This window comes from Macrobrachium nipponense, chromosome 8, assembly GCF_015104395.2.
Source record: "Macrobrachium nipponense isolate FS-2020 chromosome 8, ASM1510439v2, whole genome shotgun sequence".
Classification (NCBI taxonomy): Eukaryota; Metazoa; Arthropoda; class Malacostraca; order Decapoda; family Palaemonidae; genus Macrobrachium; species Macrobrachium nipponense.
In genome coordinates, this window is record NC_087203.1 from 66799181 (window position 1) to 66823344 (window position 24164).

At 45.9% G+C, this 24164-nt stretch overlaps 1 protein-coding gene across 2 annotated transcripts in view; it reads left to right on the forward strand.

Annotated features, from left to right (window-relative positions):
• The window catches only part of LOC135222816 (proton-coupled amino acid transporter-like protein CG1139), a 177762-nt gene that overhangs the window by 30648 nt on the left and 122950 nt on the right, over window positions 1-24164 (forward strand). The window contains exon 1 of one of the 2 annotated variants that reach the window (XM_064261123.1): window positions 12626-12998. The exons of the other annotated variant lie outside the window; for it this stretch is intronic. Within the exon in view, the coding sequence (XP_064117193.1) occupies window positions 12641-12998 (358 nt within the window). The 5' untranslated portion in view covers window positions 12626-12640. Of the gene's footprint in view, window positions 1-12625; window positions 12999-24164 lie in introns of those variants that run through there. 2 annotated transcript variants of the gene reach the window in all.

Genomic DNA, 24164 nt, shown 5'->3' on the forward strand with positions numbered 1-24164 from the left:
ATAGACTTGTAGACTACGTCAATGACCGCTTATGTCCAGTAACATAAGAAGCTTGAGCTGTCTGCTTCGATTCTCTAAGTTTTGTTCATGAAACTTGCCTGTCAGATATGTATGTAGCTGTATTTCCGAATTCAGCTATATATATGTCTGCCAGGTAAGTATGAACAAACTTTATTGTAATATAATATCATATTTTGCCTTGCGTTATTTTTACTACTGGTTGGTTCAAGTTCATATACACTTGCTGTAGTTACCTCTTCGGATGGCAACCGGAGGAGGCTATTGCCTATTATTTAAGGACATTTAATCGTTACTCCCTGCAGCTTCCAGGAGTTTCCGATTTATCTTTTACCGTTGTATGGTAGTGTTCTGACGACACAAACGCATCTATATATTTAGCGTTTTCTGTTTCGCTTAAATATACCAGCTTGAGAGTCTCTTTCTGCTCAAAAAATAACAGACCTATTTCTTCGTAGAATAGGGTAGCTGGCAACCCAGACATAAAGTTAAGAGACGACGTTCGTAAGCCGCTGCTTTCTGTCCTCCAGTCCAACCGAGCCAGTAGCAGCTTGTGCGCTGTCATGCGCGGTAGGTTACGTCTCTCTCTCCTGCGGGATTGACTGACTAACCGTATCTCTGTGCCGGCGGTTACGTCTCTCCTGCGGGATTGAGTGACTAACTGTATCTCTGTCCTACAATCACGGACTTTAGCCTAAGATTGAGGGGATTTCTTACGTGAATGAATAAACATTGCATTCGTTTTGCCTTACTATGTTCAACAGAGATATCTCAATACCTTTCGGTGCTCGTTACCGACGGTATAGAACTACGAGTCTACCGCAACATTGCACTTTTATATGCTCTCCTGCTTAGGCAAAGCGCAGCCTTATTAGGGAAGTAAGCATTCTCGGGGAGGGAATGGATGAGCTTGCTGGGGACCATTTCCTTCCTGAAGAAGTTTGTTTCCCTGAATAGACTGCAATTCAGACCTCCACAGTTTTTTCCTACCGGGAAACCGAAATATTATTCAAGATCTAGGAATGATTCTGAACATCTCTCAGTGCGTCTATCACCTGAGGAGATAGAAAGAAGGTGCTGGACATCTGGATAGGGTTTCAGATGTCCTGGATCTTAATCTGAAAGAAGTAGAAGCAATTCGGTCGTCCCTCCAGTCCTCGAAACGAGTTTTTGGAACCAGTGGTCCAGATCAACTCTGATATTCCACAGCTCTCTCATATCTTAAGAAGTATCTTCTCTCGGTCCCTGTTCGAGTTCACGAGAAAGAGCCTATTATAACAACAGGCGTAGAATGTAACGATCCTCTAGAGGTTCGTTACAGGATTGCAAAAGTCCGTACAAATCGTCTCGATCGACGGCAGCAACTACTGACTTCCGAGTGGAATCTTTCTTTAGAAGTATGTTGAGAGTTGTGAAGACTTTAGGGACGCCCTTTCATTCTTCTCTTCGATATGTTGAGGACGAAGAGGCTTCTTCTTCTCTGCTCCCTTATTCTCGATCCAGGATCGGTACCATTAAACACCATCCTATGATATTGAACGGGGATGGATGTTTAGTCTCTTTTCCCCTTTTTCAATCGCTTAGGAAATGTAATAAGAGGATTTATGACGTCACAGGGAGCGACAATGACGCTGATCGCCCCATGTTGGCCTTCAGGATCCTGGATTCACAGAGGTCACGTCCTTCCTAGTTCACTTTCCAAGGACCTTTTCCGAAAGAGTCGGTCTACTCTAACTCGAAAGGTTCCTATAACCCTCTCCGCTCTGAGTATGACTACATTCAGACTACGAGATGTTGACAGGAATAAGATTACCCGTCTTCCCTTTCCGTCCTGAAGAATGGGAAAAGCTGGCAGTCACAACTGTTTAAAGAATACGCAAACATGTTGTTGACGGCCTTTGGGCTCAGAGATTTGCTTCTGTCAAACAACAAAGCCCTTCACGATCTTTGAGTTCTGTGGAATCTCGAAACTCGCTCACTATCTACTTTTTGTCTCACCTGTTTTCTCGGAGTCAGACACTCGTGCGAGATCAGGCGACATATAGTAGCCTGAGTTTCTTGTTGACGAGTCGGTTGCGTTTATACACCCCGATGATCGTGTAACATGAGACCAGGTTGGACTGTCAGGCATTCCTTCCTTCGGGACTGAATCGCCTTTTTGCTCCTCGCTCCTTTCTTCCTCCTGGCACCAGAAGCTCGAGTCAGGAGTTGATTCGCTGACGACGTTGGGTTGCGTTGATACACTCCCAAGGTTTGCTTAGATTGAATCGCCCAGGCAGTCCAGGCACTCATCCTTCAGCGAAGAATAGTGCCTTATGTCTTCAGGGTACAGCCTTGCTGTCCTTGATTCGTCCTGACTGGTCAACTGGTCGGTCACCTGACTTTAGTACAGACGGACTGACTGTGCATGTCCAGATCGAAGCTTTCAATATGAAACTTAGATGTAGTCTGAAGTTCTTGATGTCAAAGCATTCGAACCTCTCCTACCTGTTAACTTCTTGCATGTGATCAGGAAGGCCTTCTTCTAACCACCCTAGATACGACAGGGTTAGTGAGATTTTAAGCCATCGTCACAAGTTTTGGCTTTAGAGAACACAAGGCGGTGTGCTCTCTAAGCCTTCCGTTGTGGCCTAAGAATGGAAACCGTTTTGTCCTCGGGCCAGGAGCTTGGAAGCAAGGATGGCACAAGTAGTGGGCAGGAGCCAGAGAGAGTCCTGTGCCCTGTCGGGTCTCTCAAGTTTTATCTACATAAGACTCAAGAAAGTCGAAGTCATTTGGGCAATCTGTCAGTGTTCCGAAAAAGACCAGACTTGCCCATTTTGTTTTTGAAGAACACCCTGCTTTAGTGTTAAGGAGTTCTTTCAAAAATGCTCCTTCTTTATGTGTTGCACAAAGATTTGAAATCTTTTTATCTGAATGCTCACGAGGTGAGGGCGCGGCCTCGGAAGCATTTCAACAGAGCATGGCACTCAGCAACATCCTGAGTACCATGTTTTAGCGAAGCAACTCTGTGTTCACTTCACACTCCCTCGAGATGTGAAGATGGCATATGAGATCTGCTGCTCGCTAGGGCCATACGTGTCTGCAGACACAATCTTGGGGCAAGAAGTACCACTCATCCTATCCTGTAGAAAATGGTTAGGAAGAGCTCTTAATTTAGTTGTTGAGTCGCTGACAATGGCGACTTCTAACTCTTAAGCCTTAGTTTTAAAACACTTAACTTTGGCTAGGTTGGTCAGGTGGTGATATATAGATATAATATATATTTACTTCTTAGCCCTCATGGTATGGTCAATATGGTCATAGTCACGTCGGGGTCTCGCCCCTGTTGACAGATCATCTGGAGTGCACCAGCTATATAGGTCTCTACCTCGCTGGCAACTCTAGTAGCACAAGCAGACTTTCGTGGCAGTAACCACAAAGCCAGCTATGCTAAGAGGTGGAACCAAGATGTAAATCATCTGCATGCATTTGTTTCCCAAAATCCTTCTATTCTGTCCCTTCCCACCTCCAACGGTGGGATTCAGCTATATATATATCTGACAGGTAAGTTTCATGAACAAAATGATATTGTTATGATACAATAAAGTTTGTTCATACTTACCTGGCAGATATATATAATCAAGTACCCACCCACCTCCCCTCAGGGGACAGTGGAAATAAAAATTATGAATAGAAAATGGGAATGGTTCCTGATACCCGCCTCCCAGTGGCGGGAATGGGTACTAACCACCTGGCCGACCACTGCGTGTGTCGGAAGTTTTTAAAATTGTCGGATTTCAGAAAATACAGCTATATATATATCTGCCAGGTAAGTATGTACAAAACTTTATTGTATCTTAACAATATCATATTCCCTTGCAAATATGGTTATGGAATTAGCTCTATCATTTAAGTCTCTTCCGGAAAAACTGTAATTGCTAATCTTAATGTGCAAAGTGACAGTGCAGTGCATTCTGATGGGGTGGCTATCCATCCCTCCCATTCTTGTAGACGAAGGTCACTGTCCTGCTCCCCCACCTCTGGGAGAAGACATACCAGAGGTCCAAGGGAGACTGGTGGGGTTTGCCCATGTGCAGTCCACTCTTCAATGTGGAATCAACTATGTAATTGCTTGGTAAGACACTGAAATAAAAATGGTATTTCTGGGCTCAGCTCGTGTCGCTGCGCGAAATATCCTTTAATCTATTATTTCTAGGGTAAATGTACTAACACATACCAGAGAATAAATAAAATAAAGAAAAAGGTCAGTATAACTGACTCGCTCACCCTCCAAGAGGGTGTCGGTATGAACACTAGGCGAGTGAGACCACTACCACGAGCCAAATGCCAATAGAAATCTCCCACTACAAAAACCCTCCATGAGGGGAGCCGAACCCCACAGAGTGAGCAGCTCGTACTACTACTACTCCATCCCATGCTGCCGACTGCTGCGCCTCTGGTGGCCATCCTTTTCAGTTAGCGCACACGAGGTCACACGTGCTATTTTTCTCTCTGTGTTTTTGTGCCCTTTCGTTGGATTTATCTATAATGGAGCGTGCAGCTATCGCAGCAGCTAAGTTAAAGTACTCAGTATTTATGGTTAGTTGGTTTTTTCCGGCCCTGAGACAGCATTTTCCGTTTTTTAGGTATAAATACGAAACTCTGGGTCGGAAGCATGGCAGCAGGTTGGCCTTTCTGCCTCGTGTGGGTTCGTTCTTGGTCTCCCATACTAGAACATCCCCTTATCTATGTACGCTCTATATTAGTTATCCGTTTTTACTTAGGGTACTGTCTACTCAGGTTTGTCATGCATGCATGTCTTTTACCTTATGTAGGCTTCTTCTATCCAGACCCTAGTCCCGGCTCTTAGTATCGGCCTCTGACTAGCTTTGAGTGGTAGACTTGCCTTCGGTTAGTCGTACACTCCTGGATTTTTTCTCCTACTATATTGCTTTCTTTCTTTTATTTTTATTTAATTATTACTATGTATTTTGTTTTGGTTAGGTTGTTAGGCGTTCTGGCTTAGCCTAGGTCCTGGCTCATTGAGCCTATACTACGCTTCATCAGTTCGGTTGCTTCCCTATAGCATCTCTCTGATCGAGTTGGTTTTGGCCAGTGGGCCTATATGCTACTGCTTTTCAGTTCAGTTGCTTCCAGATCTCTCTGATCAGTTGATTTGCCCTAGGCTTAGTTGTCTTGATTTTGGTCCTTACCGCCTCGTGGTCACTACGTGAATCACGAGACAGCCAGACGGCCCTGCCCAGTCACCTTCCCCCCCCCACTCCCGCTACTCTTCCCATAGAGTCGGGAGAGAGGGTGGGTCGGGTATGCCCATGCTCGCTCCCACCAATTACCCGAGCCTGACTCCCCCTCTCTCCCCCACCCCAGGCGGAGGGGCTAGGGAGACGGGACAGACCCAGACTGGACTCGACCTCTCCGGCTTCTCGGTCCGGCCGGGGTGGTAACGTGTTGGGGGGTACTGGCCTTTCCCCCCATCCGTTGCTACCTTGTCGCTCCGTGCTAGCTCGAGCCTGTATGTCTTCTCGCTCTTTCCCACCTTACTAGGGCTCCTTTCCTGACCGGAGTCCTGGCATCCAGCGGAAAAGATGTTAGTCCACCCAGTAGAGTGGACCGGAACATACAGTGGGTCCCGTGCTAACCTTACCGTATTGCTGAGTTACTACACTCCGCTACGCAATGGACTTGGTCCGGTTCGTTGAGTTTTAGGTGGTTTAAGTGTTATTAGATTAACTATAAGTTTATCTAAGTACCTTAAACCATCCCCCCCTCCCTTTCATGTCTTACGGATCTCTCCGGGATTATAGCCTATCAGGCGAAGCAGGGAGGGGTTATGCCCAATTTTTTCCGAGCTCCGGCATGCAACGGAGTTCTTCTGTCCTTTAGCCTGTAAGTGATATTCTTTAAGATACTCATGTGTCTTCCCACTTACAGGCCACCAACTGTGAGCATCCGGGATGCGCCGCCACACTTCAGGACCCATGTGGACACGAAGTTTGCCGGTACCCATGCTCCATGCGCGACTCCGCACGGGGGACATCCAGGTCTGGTACCATGAGACGTGTACCATATGTTACGATCTGGTGAGCCAGCTTTTAGACGGGGTAAGTATTCCATCTCCCGGTAGCTGCTCCGCTTCTGTTTTAGTGCTTAAGTTTTCATCATTCACTTTTAACTTAAGGCATCTAAGTTTTAAGTTATACTTTAAGTTTTAGTTTTCCGTGATTCTTAAATCTAATCTACGCCCTCTTCTTCCAGGCGCCGGCAGTGAGGGATACCGCACTGGCAACCCATGCGGGCCTGGGTGGGTCGGCGGTTTTGGGAAGAACGCCGCCAAGGGTATGCCCTACATTCTAGAGAAACGGTTGGCGGTATTAATCTTCCCGGAGGCAAGGCGACAGGATACGTCGACCCAGTAGAGGCGGCCCCGACTATCGCCTTCATCCAACAACAGCTGGCTGCCTCATTAACTGACCAAGAACCAGGATATCTCCACGGGACGTCGCGACTTTAGATATTAATGTGGGAACCATATGGTAGGTGTAGACGACCTGTTGGTCGAGGATAGGTAAGGTGGGACACCCAAGGGTCACCCTTGGGCGTAACTGTTTCTTCTACTCCTGCAACCTCTCCATCCTTCCAAGGCTTTACAGGTGATGAATGTATACTCCTCCTGACGCTTCGGTTAGACCTAAGGTCAAGGGTCAAGCAGTGAAATCCTTGACTAAGACGTCGTCGTCGTCTAAGAAGACGACTTCGGCTTCATCCTCCTCGCGTAAGTCTCCAGCTGGGAATCCCGGAGCAGACAGGTCTAAAGCTTCTAGCTCCGGCTCTAAGTCCTCAAGGAGTAAATCCTCCAGAGAGAGATCTCGTACTCCGGCAGAGTCACCAGTTCCGCTACCCATGGTTCCGATTCAGAGCCACCCCTCCACCTCCGCAGCAGCTCCCAGGGCTTTGGACGCCAATGCTGGCTGTTGCAACAGGTGGGCAACCTGGTTGGGTCCCTAAAGAGTAGCATGGAACAAATGATCTCTCGATTGTCGGATAGGATTACTTCCCAAGACTCCATTATAGCCGGACTGAGAGAAGCCCCTCTAGCCTCTCCTCCACTTTCCAATACAAGTGGAACTCAGCTTCCTCCGTATGACTCGCTACCTCCGTTCTCGATGAACAACCCATGGAGAGTAGCGTCATACGCCCCCTTCCAAGACGGTCTCATTTCTATACCGGAATTTGGAACTCGAAGGATAGAGGACTTCGAGTTCTACACGGAAGACCTCCAAGCCTCCGTTCATAGGGCTACGCAAGGCTCACAGCGTTCAGCCATGGTTCGGGATGATAGGGTACCAAAGGAGACAGTCCTCTATTCACGAGACCAGGCTCAGAGAGAATGGCTCAGGTGTTTAGAGGACATGGATTGTTCTAATACCAAGATACAACCTTTTAAGAGTCCCTTTACCATTTTCACAATGGATGAGGAGTACCCCGCTCCCGTTCCTGACAAAGATCGCGAGGTCTACCATCCCAGCGGCCCAGAAGGGGGAACCCATACCTCAATTGAAGGAAGCAGATCCCACATCTCCGTTACTCCCCTCAGCCGGAGAATTGTGGGAAGACTTGCCGAACACCTTCTCAGCTGGCAAACTCAAACCGGACTGTGCTATGGAGCAGTTTGGTGAAAAGATACCCAGGCTCCCCAGATTAAAGCCAGAATTCAGCCTGAATTTCGACGCGAAATCGCGATTAGCCAGATCAATTAACTCTATGGCTATGACCGAGGTAGCAACCATAGCCTATGGCTCAGAACCGCTTTTTAAGCTCATGACCAAATCCCTGACTCAAACGGTACAGTCAGATATGTTTGAGTTTGCCACTGCTAGAAACGAATTGTAGGAAGCATGTCCTACAAGAGGCAACCATTCGGCATGAGCCGAATAGGTTACTCTCGTCTAACATCTGGGGAGCAGATCTATTCCCAGAAGCTATGGTGAAGGAAGTCCAGTCAGAGGCTACGAGGCTGAACCAGAGCCTTAAGGACCGTTGGGGCCTTACGGCTAAGAGAAGGCAAGAACCTAACAGCTAAAGGTAAGGGGCAGAGGAAACCCAGCGTTTTCCAACCTTACCAGAAAAAAGCAGCCACGCTTTCCTCAGCAGGTTCCAGCGGTTGCCCTTTAGTGCAAACAGCCCAACCTCCACTTCTAAAGCTCAATCACAGCCAATTTATGTGATATCCCCTCAGCCTCAGCCCTCCACCTCTTACGCCATCTCTCCGGCTTACAATCAAGCCTTCGAGAGTCAAGCTTCACAGAAGTATGACCGCTCGGAGGGTAAGGGAGCAGAGGTAAGCGTTCCTTTCGTGGGAGAGGATCGGGAGGCCCTTTAATAGGGGAAAGCACTTCAGAGGAGGCCGAGGCGGTACCAGAACCAATGAAGAACTTCAGGTAGGAGGGAGGCTGTTTCACTTTCGCCACCGGTGGAACTTCAGCGAATGGGCTCAGAGCATAGTGTCACAAAGGCCTGGGTTGGAGCTGGTTGACGAACCACCTCCATCCAGACCTTTCCGTCAAACTTCCTTCCAAGGAATTGACAGAGTACGCGGAGGACCTCCTTCAGAAAGGAGCTATAGCGAGAGTCAAGAGATTAAAATTTCAAGGTCGCGTTGTTCAGCGTGCCAAAGAAAGGCTCACAAAAAAGAAGGGTAATCTTAGACTTGTCCCGCTTAAACTTAGCCATCCGCTGCGACAAGTTCAAGATTGCTCACGATCTCGCAGGTGCGGACCTTACTTCCCCGTGGGGCCGTCACCACCTCTATCGATCTTACAGACGCCTACTATCATATCCCTATTGCAAGACACTTCCGTCCGTATCTGGGTTTCAAGTTAGGAGACAGACATTCTCCTTCAAGGTAGTTCCCTTCGGACTCAAACGTGGCACCCAGGTGTTCACGAAGCTAGCGGTAAGCGTGGAGTGCCAACAACTCAGGACAAAACAGGGATTATGGTAGTAGCGTATCTCGACGATTGGTGATCTGGGCTTCAACAGTCGAGAATGCACAGAGCTACACTGAAAGTGATTTCAGTTCCTGGAATATCTAGGCTTCAAGATAAAACAGGACCAAGTCAAGACTCACTCCAGAGTCAAACTTTCAGTGGCTGGGCATTCAATGGAATCTATCCTCCCATACTCTGTCGATTCCATCAACCAAAAGGAAAGAAATAGCGAAGTCAGTCAAGCAATTTCTAAGTCACAAACTGGCGTCAAGGAGGACTCAGGAAAGGATCCTGGGTTCTCTCCAGTTTGCATCAGTGACGAACGTCTTAATGAAAGCCAAACTGAAAGACCTAACCCGAATCTGGCGCTCACGAGCAAATGTCAGGTCCAGGGACAAATCATCCTCAGTCCCTCTGGATTCTAAAGAATCGACTTCGGCCGTGGGCGAAAGTCAAGAATTTGTCAGTGTCAGTACCCCTTCAGTTCCCTCCACCAGGGATCACCATCCACACAGACGCGTCCTTAAGCGGTTGGGGAGGGTATCCCAGGTCAAAAAGGTTCAAGGAACTTGGTCACCTCAGTTCCGTCAGTTCCATATAAACGTACTGGAGGCAATGGCAGTGTTCTTGACTCTAAAAAGGTTGCGCACCCACCAAAGTACTCCCACATAAAAGCTAGTCCTGGACAGCGCAGTGGTAGTACATTGTATAAACAGGAGGCTCCAAGTCACGTCATCTAAATCATGTCATGGTAGCCATCTTCTCCCTGGCAGACAAGTTCAGTTGGCATCTCTCCTCCACTCACATAGCTGGAGTGAGAAACGTCATAGCAGACGCGCTATCCCGATCAGTGCCCCTAGAGTCGGAATGGTCATGGACAAACCGTTCGTTCCAATGGATCCTTCAAAGAGTTCCAGGGAATACAGGTGGATCTCTTCGCATCTCAAGCGAACCACCAAAAACTGCCGTGTTATGTAGCCCCCAACCTGGACCCTCTGGCCTATGCCACGGACGCCCTGGCTCTAGACTGGAACAACTGGAAGAAGATTTATGTCTTCCCTCCAGTGAATCTTCTCATGAAAGTTTTAAACAAACTCAGGACATTCAAGGGTCAAGTGGCTCTAGTAGCCCCAGACTGGCCGAAGAGCAATTGTATCCCCTAATTCTGGAACTGGGCCTTCGTCCTCTTCGGATCCCCAATCCCAGGCTCTCCCAGTCAGTACAAACGAAAAGGACTGTGTTCGCTTCCTCAGGATTCTCAAAACCCTAACTTTATGGATTTCATGAAGTTTGCGGCAAAAAGAGATGCGAATATTGACCTCGAAATATTCTCTTCTTGGAATCCGATAAAAGGGATTCAACTTGAGACAGTATGATGCGCTGTCAAAAAGTTAGCAATCTTCCTGAGAGAATCGGATATTAGAATCATGACAGTTAATTCAGCTATATCCTTTTTCAGATCCTTATTTGAAAAAGGTTAGCAGCTAGCACGATTACGACAAACAAGTCAGCCTTGAAAAAGATATTTCAATTTGGGTTCAACATAGACTTGACGGATTCCTACTTCTCGTCTATTCCTAAGGCATGTGCTAGACTTAGACCTTCTGTAAGGCCTACGTCAGTTTCATGGTTCTTAAACGATGTTCTAAAACTGGCTTCAGAAACCAATAATGACACATGCTCGTTTATAATGCTCTTAAGAAAAACCTATTTTATTAAGCTTAGCTTCAGGAGCAAGAATTTCAGAACTGTCGGCTTTATCCAGAGATCCGGATCATATTCAATTCCTTCCCACAGGGGAAGTCCTACTTCTCCGGAACGTAGCTTTTTAGCAAAGAATGAAGATCCTTTGATGAGGTGGGAACCTTGGAAGGTACTACCCCTTCCACAAGATGTATCTCTTTGCCCAGTTTCAACTTACGAGCCTCTTCTGTCCAGGACCTCCTCATCCTCATCGGGTCCCCTCTTTAAGAGGGAAAAAGGTGGAACTTTATCCATTAAAGGCATCAGGCAACAAATCCTGTACTTTATTAAGCAAGCCAATCCTGACTCTTTCCCGAAAGCACATGATGTCAGGGCAGTAGCCACCTCAATTAATTATTCCAACATATGAACTTCGATGAGTTGAAAAAGTATACCGGATGGAAATCGCCGACAGTGTTCAAACGTCATTACCTTAAGTCCTTGGAAGCTCTGAAATTTTCAGCAGTAGCAGCGGGTAACATAGTTTCCTGACTCTAGCTAATCTGTAGTAGAAGATTCAGTCCTCCTTTCTACCTGCCTCACACAAAAGTTCGTCTATTCTGCCTTGTTCATTTACATTCACCTTGTGTCTTAGCTGCTTTTATGATGGTGTAGTGGGTGCCCCTTATTTTTTTTTTGCTAGGGACACTCACAGATGATTATAGATATTGATCTCATGGATGTTACCCCCTATTTTTATGCTAGGGATACATCTTATTTATAATGGTTACGGGTTTTGTATATTAAGTATATACATTCCTTTATTATATTATCATTGTTGATTAATTTGTTCATTTGATTATATTAATTTGCTATAATATTTTTGATACATGCCTTTACACAGATACCATTTGATACAGTAAGCCCTTTTACCTCTGTATATATGTAAACCTTCCTTATGTTAAGTAACATGATTAGAATTAAGTGTAATTTAAGCATATTTTCTATTTTTGTATCACTGTGTATATGTATCTTTTAGCAATTATATTCTTTTTATATTTATTTTTCTTTTATTTTTGACCTATTCTGATTTATTTATTACTTTTGTTTACAATCTTGTGCTATTTCTCTGGTACGATTTCGCGCAGCGACACGAGCTGAGCCCAGAAAAGGGATTTTGACGTAAGGAAAAATCTATTTCTGGGCGATTGGCTCGTGTCGCCAGCGAAATCCCACCCTACCCATCCCTTCGCCCAAGATTGTCTGCTAACTTCAGGATGGCCACCAGAGGCGCAGCAGTCGGCAGCATGGGATGGAGTAGTAGTAGTACGAGCTGCTCACTCTGTGGGTCGGCTCCCCTCATGGAGGGTTTTTGTAGTGGGAGATTTCTATTGGCATTTGGCTCGTGGTAGTGGTCTCACTCGCCTAGTGTTCATACCGACACCCTCTTGGAGGGTGAGCGAGTCAGTTATACTGACCTTTTTCTTTATTTTATTTATTCTCTGGTATGTGTTAGTACATTTACCCTAGAAATAATAGATTAAAGGATATTTCGCTGGCGACACGAGCCAATCGCCCAGAAATAGATTTTTCCTTACGTCAAAATCCCTTTTTTATTAGTGTAACTTACCCAGTAATTATACAGCTGTAGTTTCTACTCGACGGCAGCTTGAATTCCCTGCTGTATAATTTACCTGCTACTACAAGGAAACTCATTCAAGAGATTGAGACACTACAATACAAATAAATGATATACTAGTTTGAGTTTTGAGAGCATGATGATGAACAAAAATGTTGTGGAACACTTGTGTACAACAGATGAGCAGTTATTGAGCACACCTGTTAATGTTTTTAGTACCTTACTTATCAGTCTAGGTAGAGTTAGGAGTCATTCAAATGTTGACTTTCACATAGTTCAGATAGTCTGAAAGGCTTTTCATTCTGCTTCAATGTATGGGGCTATGTTACAGAGAGTAGGAGGAGATTGTGAGCAAACTGCTGTTCCCTATAACAGCATGAAGGACTCTGATTGTCAATTAAGGGTGGACAGGAAAGGTAACGAGGGAATTGAAGTTCCTAGTTGTGAAGAAAACTGTAGTTTAGTAAATGATGAAAAATGTAGTAAGAGTAAAAGTGATGACTTTGTGTATCCTGAGACAAGCAAAGCAGAAGTTATACAGAGCAGTTTTAATAATCTTCCTTGTACTAGTGGCCTATGTAAAGGTGCTGCTACAGAAAGCAATAAAAGTTGTGTGAATGAAAATACAGTAAATTCTCCAGATACTGTTCAGGAAGTTCAAAATTCATGTAAGTTGTTTTAGTATTGTGTTTTTTTAGATGGTTTTTGCTTTTATATCAAGACTACATAAGAGTTTAGACTGAGTAGAAAAAAAAACAAGAAGTAAAGGCATAGTAAATACAATAAAGCGTAAGTTTGTTTATAGTATATGACAAATAGCTCTCAAAAACAAATTTGTTTCTCTAATTCATCTTTCTCCATACGCAAACAAATCTTTGGTGTTAACAATAGGATCATTTTCTAGCGCCTAGCTGGATCCGGTTAAACAATCAGAGATTGTAATGCAAGGAATCTGTGAGATCTGGCAATGCATGTATATATCAGGTGAAAGCTGGTCAAAGACCGCGCACCCCACGCTACCGCGTTCAGTCTTTTTCTCCCATCCAACCCGGTTGTTTTGCCCGTGTTTGCTCTCTTGCTTGTCTGTGTGTGTGTGTGTGTTTGTGTTATTATGGCTTCCTCTTTATCTTCTCAGCTTTGCCAACGTATGTTCCCTGGGATTCAAGGTTTCTCATGTTCTCTTTTCCTGGCTTCTCCAACTATGGACCCCCATTCCACATGCAGTAGGTGTCGTTCCAATTTCTGTACTATATAACGAATCCCTGCCCGGAATGTCTTGCATGGCCTAAATCACAGTGGAAATTATTCTATAGTAAGAGGGAGCATCGCAGAGTTTCGACTCTTCCTTCGTGGGAAGGGTTTTCATCTCCTCACCCAGATGCTTCAACTTCTTCCTTAGTCACACCCCATGATGCTAGTGTTTTTGTGCCTGTGTCTCCTTCCTTCTCTTCCATCGATTCATCGTTGGAAATATTGGGAGGCCCTCAGGCTGATATAATGTGTAATGTCACCACCTGTCTACTGAGTTAGTGGCGCACGAGTTTTAAAACTGTTCTTGGAGGTCCAGGCGAATCACGGACTTTACAGTACACCCTTTCGTAATCTGAATTATTTTCGTATACAGAATCAGATTGTGAACAGACCTGTCAGAGCAAAAGGGTTTACAAGACCAGCTGTGGAAGCTAATGCTAAGTGTAGACAACAGTCTTCTATACTCTACCAAACTAAGTGTGCAGTCTTCCAAAGCTGGTGTAGAAGACATAACATATCTTCTACTAAAACCTCTGTGATGCAAATTGCAGATTTTATACATCCAACTTCCCTGCCAGATATATACTTAGCTATAGACTCCGTCGTCTCCGACAGAATTTCAAATTTCGCGGCACAACGCTAGTACCGGTAGGTCAGGTGATCTACCGCCTGCCCTGTGGGTGGCAGGACTAGGAACCATTTCCGTTTTCTAATCAGAATTCTTCTGTCGCCCGGGCCATCAACATTGTTGTTGGTTCCTCTCGATTGGTTTTCTTTTTTCACCGGCAATTGATCTTCTTGATCGACTTTTTGGTGACGTATCTGGATTGTTGGATTGGCATACGCTTTTTTGTGGACTGTTTTGTGGACTTGATTTTGGATTTTTCTTTAAAAAAATGTCTGACTCTGGAATGGTTGTGAGGACGTCGTTGTGAATGTAGGCTGTAAGGTGAGGTTGCCGAAAGCTTCGGTAGACCCTCACACTGTATGCAAGGGTTTGCAGGGAGTATGAATGTTCTTTTACTAATACTTGCAAGAATGTGAGAATTGAGTGAGAACGAATGGAAGAATCTAATTAATTATTTGAAAAAGTTAGAGAGAGAAAGAGTGAGGAAGGCTTCTTATAGAAGTTTAAGTAGTTCGAGATCTGAACTAATTCCTAGCTTGGGATCTTCCCCAAGGGTAAGTATTGCTACTTCTCCTTCCATTGCAGCCCCTTCTCCTATTGCAGAACCTGTAGATTCAGCGAAGAACTTGCGGATCTAAAAGCAGCCTTCAAGTTGATGGAAAACAAAATGGCTGCCATACAAGGTAAGGCTAGTGATTTTTCCAGTGGACAGTGATATGAGTGTCCCAGTGTAGTGGAAGGGGGCATCTGGTCGGCTCCGCAACGCTCTAGGTCTAGACCTTCTTCCAAGCCTCACATGCCCAGAGGAGAAGGAAGTCGAAAAAACCGAAAGGAGGTTTGTGGAGAATCCCCACCGATCAGGTGTCCTTTCGGCGGTTTCTGTGACACCCCAGACTGCCAAGGATCGCTATTGCAAAAGCGTCCTGCGTGAGTGTTTTTCGTCGTCGGGATCTTCATCTCCGAGACGTGATTGGAGGGATTCAGATCGATCTCGACCACTCAAGAGGAGTTGGAAAGCTCCGACGATGATTCGAGCCCAAGAAAACTTCCCTGAGGAGTCTCCTTCGGGAGTTAAGAAGGCAAGAAGAGCCATTCTTTCAACCAGAGTGAGAAGGAGTCAGGAGGTGGAGGCTATGGACTCCTCCCCTCCTCCTTCCCCTCCTCCCGAAGAGGATAAAGAGGAGGTTACGAAGAGGTTCATGATGGCTATGCAAGAACAGATTTCGTCTTTTGTAGGAGTTCTTTCAAAGGAGCCTCCTAGAAGGAAAGACTCTTCCCTTCCGATCAAAAGATCCTCCAGACGTATGGAGGTATCTGCCGCCAGGATCGATGCTCCTACTCGAGGTGAGGCTTCCTGTACGAACGTGGATGAACCGATCAGACGTCTGGCACCGGCCAGGAGTGAGGAGTCACCCAGGAGGCAGGAGCCAAGAGCCAGGAGTGAGGAGTCAACCAGGAGGCAAGAGCCAAGAGCCAGGAGTGTGGAGTCATCCAGGCAGGAGGCAGGAGCCAGGAGGCAAGAGCCAGGAGGCAAGAGGCAGGAGTCAGGAGTCAAGAGGCAGGAGTCAGGAGGCAAGAGGCAGGAGTCAGGAGGCAGGAGCCAGGAGTCCGGAGTCAGGAGGCAGGAGTCCGGAGTCAGGAGGCAGGAGTCAGGAGTCAGGAGGCAGGAGTCAGGAGGAAGGGGAGTCCGGAGGCAGAGACAGGAGGCAGGAGTCGGAGAACTCATTCCTGGAATTTATGACTCTTCTCCAAATAGAAGCTCCTCTCCTTCAGATCGTAGGAGGTCTTGGAAGGACTCTCCCTCCAAACGAGAGCTTTCTCCTTCGTCTGATCGAGGTTTAGACGATTTGTCTGATGACGAACCTCCTGCAAATGAGGGACTATCGAATTATAAGGTCTTAGCCTCATTATTGCTACAAGAGTTTGGAGACTCTCTTAGTCCGGCGGCTCCTCCTTCTCCTCGTTTTCTCTTTTCGAGCTCGACTACGGCAAAATCTTCGGCCTTTCTGAAAATGAAGCCTGCAATTTCTATGAAGAAGGCCCTCCATTCTTTAGATTCTTGGATGGACAAGAAGAAAGAGTTGGGAAAGACTGTATTCTGCATGCCTCCTTCCAAACTCCATGGAAAGAGAGGTATTTGGTATGGGACAGGAGAGACTATGGGTCTTTCTCTTCCTGCCTCGGCAGATGCGGACTTTTCCAATTTAGTGGAGGCCTCTAGACGTCACTCTTTAGGATCGGTCAGATCGACGTGGAGCACTTCGGAGTTGAACCACTTTTCTAAAGGGACTTTTGTCACTTTAGAGGTGTTCAACTTTCTGGATTGGTCACTCGGAGTTCTGGCCAACAAATCTAAGATCCGGAGTTTTCTAAAAACCCAGAGATTCTCCATAGCGTCCTGTCTTTGCATGGACAAGGCAGTACAGGACGGTTCGGGAGAAGTGGCTTCCCTTTTTGGTGCTGGTCTTCTGAAGAAGAGATCAGTATATGGATCCCTATTATCAAAAGGAGTTTCTCCGAGCCAGAGGACTGCTTTATTGTTCGCCCCTCTGTCGGATCATCTGTTTCCTTCTCAGTTAGTGAAGGATATATCTCGCTCGCTAACTGAGAAGGCGACACAAGGACCTACTAGTACAAACGTCCAAGAAAGGACGCCCTGTAGTGTCGACGATTAAGAAGGACTCTCGTCCTCCTCAGCAGCCCTTTCGTGGAGGTGCAGCGGCTCGTCCCTCGCCAGAAAGAAGAGCGCTGACAAGAGAGGAAGGTCTTCCTTTAGACCTTTCAAGAAAACCAAATGACTTGTTGCTCCTTCAAGCACCAGTGGGGCGCCAGACTCCTGAACTTTGCAGGAGTATGGCAAAAAGGGGAGCCGACCCTTGGTCAGTCTCGGTCCTAAAGAAAAGGTTACGTAATCACCCCATTCGAGGAACAGCCCGCCCCTAACATCTTACACCTCGGGAACCTGATCAGCGAGGGTACAGAGACCCTGTAATGAGAAAGACTCTCCTTCAAATGGTGGAACAAATGTGGGAAAAGGAGGCCATCGAACTTGTGGCAGGATCCACACTCCCCGGGATTTTACAATCGCCTTTTTCTAGTACCAAAGGCATCGGGGGGGTGGAGACCAGTACTGGACGTAAGCGCTCTGAATCGCTTTGTTCAGAAAAAGAAGTTCCGCATGGAAACGGCCGCTTCAGTAATGTCGGCTCTTCGTCCAGGAGATTGGATGGTCTCTCTGGACTTGCAAGATGCGTATTTCCACGTTCCCATTCACTATTTGTCAAAGAAATATCTTCGGTTTGTGATAGGAGACAAGATTTTTCAATTCAGGGTTCTGTGCTTCGGTCTGTCTACAGCTCCGCAGGTATTCACCAACCTGATGGCGAATGTGGCAAGATGGCTTCACCTAGAGGGAATAAACATCTCCCTCTACTTAGACGACTGGCTGATCAGGGCCAAGTCGGAGATTCAGTGCTTGGAGGACTTATCAGTAACAAGAAACATGATAGAATCGCTGGGATTACTCGTGAACCTCGAGAAGTCGCAGCTGATCCCCAGCCAGAGCTTGGTCTATCTGGGGATTCAGATGGATTCTCGGGGTTTTCGAGTATTTCCTTTGCGAGAAAGAATCACTCGAGGTTTGTCGAAAATCTCGAGCTTCTTAGAGAGAAAGAACAGTTCAGCGAGGGATTATCTGAGCCTTTTAGGACCTGTCCTCACTAGAAAAGTTCTCTCTCTGGGGAGGCTTCACCTTCGCCCTCTTCAGTTTTTCCTGAAAGGGGTGTGGAGTGGAAGACGGGACAACTCTCGGGACATCTTCCCGCTTCCACAAAGAGATAAAAGATCACTTGAAGTGGTGGATCCTTCCTCTTCAAAAGAACGAAGGCGTATCACTTGCCCTGCAGAACCCAGACCAAGTGTTATATTCCGACGCTTCGGAGTCGGGATGGGGAGCGACGCTAGGAGCAAGGGAGGTGTCAGGCACCTGGACAAAGGAACAGGTGTCCTGGCACATCAATTGCAAGGAACTAGTGGCCATACACCTAGCCTTAAAGTTCTTCGAAGAGATAGTCAGAGGCGGGGTGATACAGATAAAACTCGGACAAACACCACAGCTCTGGCTTACATACGCAAGCGGGAGGCACGCACTCTTTCCTCCCTCTTTCAGTTAACAAAACACCTGTTAACCTGGACAGAAGAAAGAGGCATAAACTCTCCTCACAAGATTTGTACAAGGGATAAAGAATGTGAGAGCGGACAGACTGAGCAGGAGGAATCAGGTCCTTCCCACAGAATGGACTCTAACACGAAAAGAAAGTGTCGAAGTCTTTGGTCCCTCCTGTTGGGGGAGACCTCACATAGACCTGTTTGCGACGTTCCTCTCCAAAAGAGTAGAGATCTTTTGCTCTCTAGTGGAAGATCCGAGAGCCTTCGCAATAGACGCTTTCTCCTGGATTGGTTGGGTGTGGACGCCTACGCCTTTCCCCCGTTCAAGATCCTGGGGAAGTGCTCAGGAAGTTCGTAGCTTCAAAGAGCACGAAGTTGACACTAATAGCCCCATTTTGGCCAGCCCAGGAATGGTCACGGAGGTACTGGAGTGGATAGTGGACTTCCCCAGATCTCTTCCAAACAGACCAGATCTACTCAGACAACCCCACTTCGAGAGGTTCATCACAACCTCCCAGTCTCGCTCTGACTGCCTTTCGACTATCGAAAGACTTGTCGAGCGAGGGGCTTTTCTCGCAAGCTGCAGGCTCTATCGCTAGAGCCCGCAGAGCTTCGACGAGAAAAGTATACCAATCGAAGTGGGAAGTCTTTAGGAGGTGGTGTAAGAGTCAGAAGCTGTCTCCTCCCAGTACCTCTATAGTGAATATTGCCGATTTCCTCCTCTTTCTGAGAGAGGAATCCCACCTATCTGTCTCAACAATAAAGGGATACAGAAGCATGCTGTCTTCAGTATTTAGAAATCGAGGGCTAGATATTGCAGACAACAAAGATCTACACGATCTAATTAGATCCTTTGAAACTTCAAAAGCAGCAACTCCTAGAACACCTATTGGAATCTGGACGTGGTCCTGAAATTCCTTTCATCGGATAAATTCGAGCCTTTACATCTGGCTTCCTTCCGCGACGTCACTAGGAAATGCTTATTCCTGTTGTCTCTCGCTACAGCCAAGAGGACGAGCGAATTGCACGCTCTAGATTCCACGGTGGGGTTCAAAGGAGATGCTGCCATCTGTTCGTTCCAGACAATGTTTCTGGCAAAGAACGAAAACCCGTCAAAACCTTGGCCCAGAAACTTTGAAGTAAAAGGTCTATCTAACCTCGTAGGCAGAGAGACAGAGAGGTCTCTCTTAAATTTTATTTAGAGAGGAAGAGACAGATGGGAGCTTGTCCAACAAGGTCTTGGTGAGCTGTGAAGAACCCCAAAAAGACTCATGTCCAAAGAACGCCTTGGCTTTCTTTGTGAGAAGCGTAATTACGGACGCTCACAAGAACTGCTCGGAGGAATCCTCGGTCTTCTAAAGGTTAAGACCCATGAGGTGAGAGCAGTAGCAACGTCCTTGGCGTTCCAAAAGAATATGTCTCTAAAAAATCATTGAGACTACGTATTGGAGGTGCAATTCAGTGTTTGCATCTCATTATCTGAAGGATGTGAGAGTGACCTATGAGAAGTGCTTCTCTCTAGGTCCATTTGTATCAGCAGATCAGTGCTGGGTCTTGGAGCAAAGACTGATCCTTAAAATATTTGATTTATCGTACATAAACCCTCTTGCAGATATGTGCTCGGTTTTTTCTATTAGCAAGCTCACGGATGTCGCACGGGCGCATAGTGTCATTGCTGGGTAGGGGGGGATCAAGGATATGTATGGCTAGTCGGGGAGTAACAAAATTTTTTTTTTGTATATTTTGTATAATGAAAGTGTAATTATGTTTCGAGTTTGGTTTGTTTGTAAGGAGTTCGGGGAATAACTCCTTGCAATCTTAGAAACTAACATGGATGTTAGGATCAGGTGATCGGATCGGTGTTGTGTCTCTTGAACAAGGTGTATTGTCATGTTAGTGGAATAGCACCCAATGACAAAGGCCTTTAGGCTCTGCCGAGTAATGGATAAGACCCCATTGGCAGACCCACAAGAAACTCTTAGCCATAGATCAATATCTCGCTGAGGCTCTTGAGGCTAAGCAGACTCCAAGGCAGTAGCCGCGAAGTCTTCAGCCTAATAAGGTAGGAACCAAGGTTTATTAATACCTACAACATATGTTGTTTACCTGTCTATTTCAGTAGTTAGCTGTCTCTTACCCACCACCAATGGGTGCTAATCAGCTAAGTATATATCTGGCAGGGAAGTTGAATGTATAAAAATGATATTGTCATGTTACAATAAAGTTTTATACATACTTACCTGACAGATATATACGATTAATGGCCCACCCAGCCTCCCCACAGGAGACAGGTGGAAGAGAAGAATTCTGATTAGAAAACGGGAATGGTTCCTAGTCCTGCCACCCAGGGCAGGGCGGTAGATCACCTGACCTACCGGTAGCGTGTGCCGCGAAATTTGAAATTCTGTCGGAGACGACGGAGTCTATAGCTAAGTATATATCTGTCAGGTAAGTATGTATAAAACTTTATTGTAACATGACAATATCATTTTTCTACTATTTTTAAGATCTGGTAGAGGCTTGTCTTTGTTGATCATCAAGAGATGCAGAATCATGTTTGGCTTGGTCTTTCAGCATAGAGATTCTGGGATCTAATCAGAGCATTAGTGATATGATTAAGTTCTTCAACATTGTTAAAGAAATTAAGTCTAGTTCAGTTGCTTGGAACTTGGAAGTTGTCCTCTAGTGGCTGTCGGCCCCTCCTTTTGAGCCCCTTCATGAGATTTCCTTAAGGGATTTAATAGGAAGACTCTCTTCCTTGTTACTTTGGCTACAGCCAAGAGAGTCAGTGAGCTGCAAACCATGGATAAGAGAGTTGGCTTTTCCCAGGGAGACGCAGTTTGCTCATTGAAGTTGGAGTTTCTGGCCAAGAACAAGAATCCACATGTCCTGGACCCATTTTTTCATCATCAAGAATTTGATGGAAATTCTTGGTGCCGAGGAAGCGGAGAGAATGCTTTGTCCTGTAAGGGCATATGGGTACTATCTAGATAGAACGGAGAGAATTAGAGGTCCCTTGTAACCTCTGGCTGGCTGGTGTTCTGTGAAAGATTCATCCAGACCACTTTTAAAGAATGGAATATCATTCTTTTTGAGAGACATTATCTCAGAGTTGCACTTGAGAATTTGAGAGAACCTTTTAACAATTTTAAAATTGAAAGCCAATGAATTTAGAGCAGTTGCCACATCTTTAGCTTTTGAGCATGTGTCTGTTGTGTCGATTCTTCAGTCGACGTTTTGGAAATGTCATTGTTTGCAACACATTAGTACATATTCAAGAGATACAGAGATCGTGCATGTGAATTGCAATACCCTGGGTCCGTTGTCTGTGGCTGGCCTGATACTGGGGGAGTAAGTATAGGACCTATGCTCCTATCCTAGCTATCAAGTTTTGGGGAGCCTGGGGGTACTACATACCTGGAGTGTCCACCAGTTTTCTTTCAATGGAGGGGTAGTGGTTTTTAATTTGGTGTAGATAACAGCATTGTCTGGTTGTCATTATGTTAGCACTGTGCCCAGGGCAAGGGCACCTTTTAAAGTTTTGCTGGCCATCGGATGACTCCTTGTGCTTCATAACTTCCACTAATGCTTTGTATTGATCAGATTACTCCTTCGTCTACATAGTTTCCACTAAAGTAAAGGCGCTCCATGGCTCTACAGCTGCACCACTGCAGTTAAGTTGAGTGCCAACCAGAGGCAGTATCTGTCTGCAGCAACTCTCTTACCAGGTAAGGTTACAACAAGCATATCAACCAACCTTTCCTATTTTCAAAACTTTACCTCGCAGAATTTTTGGAAATAGATTGTGTTCATGCATCCCACCTCCTTGCAATTTGGGATTCAGCTATGTAATTACATACTTGGTCAGTTATATAAAAATTAAATTTTTATACTAAAATAGGTTATATATACTCACCAAGTATAATTACAAAATATGAGCACTCCCCCCTCCTCTCTCATGGACTTAAGGCACAAACAAATTAAGCTCTTCAGCTGTGTTGTACCTATTCACCCCTGAAAGTGGGCGGAACTTGTTACCTACACTTAATCTTTGGTGCATTACTGCGAATTTCAAATTTTAAACTACCGTGTGTGTTAGAAACTTCAGGTATGCAATTACTTGGCAAGTATATATAAAACCTTGTTTTTATACATTCAACTTCCCTGCCAGATATATACTTAGCTATAGACTCCGTCGTCTCCGACAGAATTTCAAATTTTGCGGCACACGCTACAGGTAGGTCAGGTGATCTTTTACCAGCCCTGCCCCTGGGTGGCAGGACTAGGAAACCATCCCGTTTTCTAATCAGAATTCTTCTGTCGCCCGACCATCAACATTGTTGTTGGTTCCTCTCGATTGGTTTTTCTTTTTTCACCGGCAATTGATCTTCTTGACCGACTTTTGGTGACGTATCTGGATTGTTGGATTGGCATACGCTTTTGTGGACTGTTTTGTGGACTTGATTTTGGAATTTTCTTTAAATATGTCTGACTCTGGTATGGTTGTGAGACGTTGTGTGAATGTAGGCTGTAAGGTGAGGTTGCCGAAAGCTTCGGTAGACCCTCACACGGTATGCAAGAGGTGCAGGGAGTATGAATGTTCTTTTACTAATACTTGTAAGGAATGTGAGAACGTTGTGTGAATGTAAGGCTGTAATGTGAGGTTGCCTGAAAGCTTCGGTAAGACCGCTCACGCGTATGCAAGAGTTGCAGGGAGTATGAAGTTTCCTTTTACTAATACTTGTAAGTAAATAGTGAGAACTTGAGTGGAGGACGAATGGAAGAATCTAACTAATTATTTAAAAAAGTTAGAAAGAGAAAGAGTGAGGAAGGCTTCTCATAGAAGTTTAAGTAGTTCTAGATCTGAACTAATTCCAAGCTTGGGATCTTCCCCAAAGGGTAAGTATTGCTACTTCTCTTCCATTGCAGCCCCTTCTCCTATTGCAGAACCTGTAGATCCAGCAAAAGAACTTGCGGATCTAAAAGCAGCCTTCAAGTTGATGGAAAACAAAATGGCTGCCATACAAGGTAAGGCTAGTGATTTGTCAGTGGACAGTGATATGAGTGTCCCCAGTGTAGTGGAGGGGGCATCTGGTCGGCTCAGCAACGCTCCTAGGTCTAGACCTCTTCCAAGCTCACATGCCCAGAGGAGAATGGAATGTCGAAAGCCGAAAGGAGGTTGTGGAGAATCCCACCGATCAGGTGTCCCTTCGGCGGTTTCTGTGACACCCCAGACTGCCAAGGACCGCTATTGTAAAAGCGTCCTACGTGAGTGTTTTTCTCGTCGTCGGGATCTTCATCACCGAGACGTGATTGGAGAGATTCAGATCGATCTCGGCCTCTCAAGAGGAGTTGGAGGGCTCCGACTATTGACTCGAGCCCTGAGAACTTCCCTGAGGAGTCTCCATCGGGAGTGAAGAAGGCAAGAAGAGCCATTCTTTCAACCAGAGTGAGAAGGAGGCAGGAGGTGGCTATGGACTCCTCCTCCCCTCCTCCTTCCCCTCCTCCCGAAGAGGATAAAGAGGAGGCTACAAAGAGGTTCATGGATGGCGATGCAGGAACAGATTTCGTCGTTTGTAGGAGTGCCTGTCAAAGGAGCCTCCTAGAAGGAAAGACACTTCCCTTCCTATTAAAATGATCCTCCAGACGTATGGAGGTATCTACCATCCAGGATCGATACTCCTACTCCGAGGTGAGGTTTTACCGGTAGCGAACCTGGATGAAACATAATCAGACGTCTTGGCACCGGCCAAGGAAGTGAGGTAGTTCACCCAGGAGGCAGGAGCCA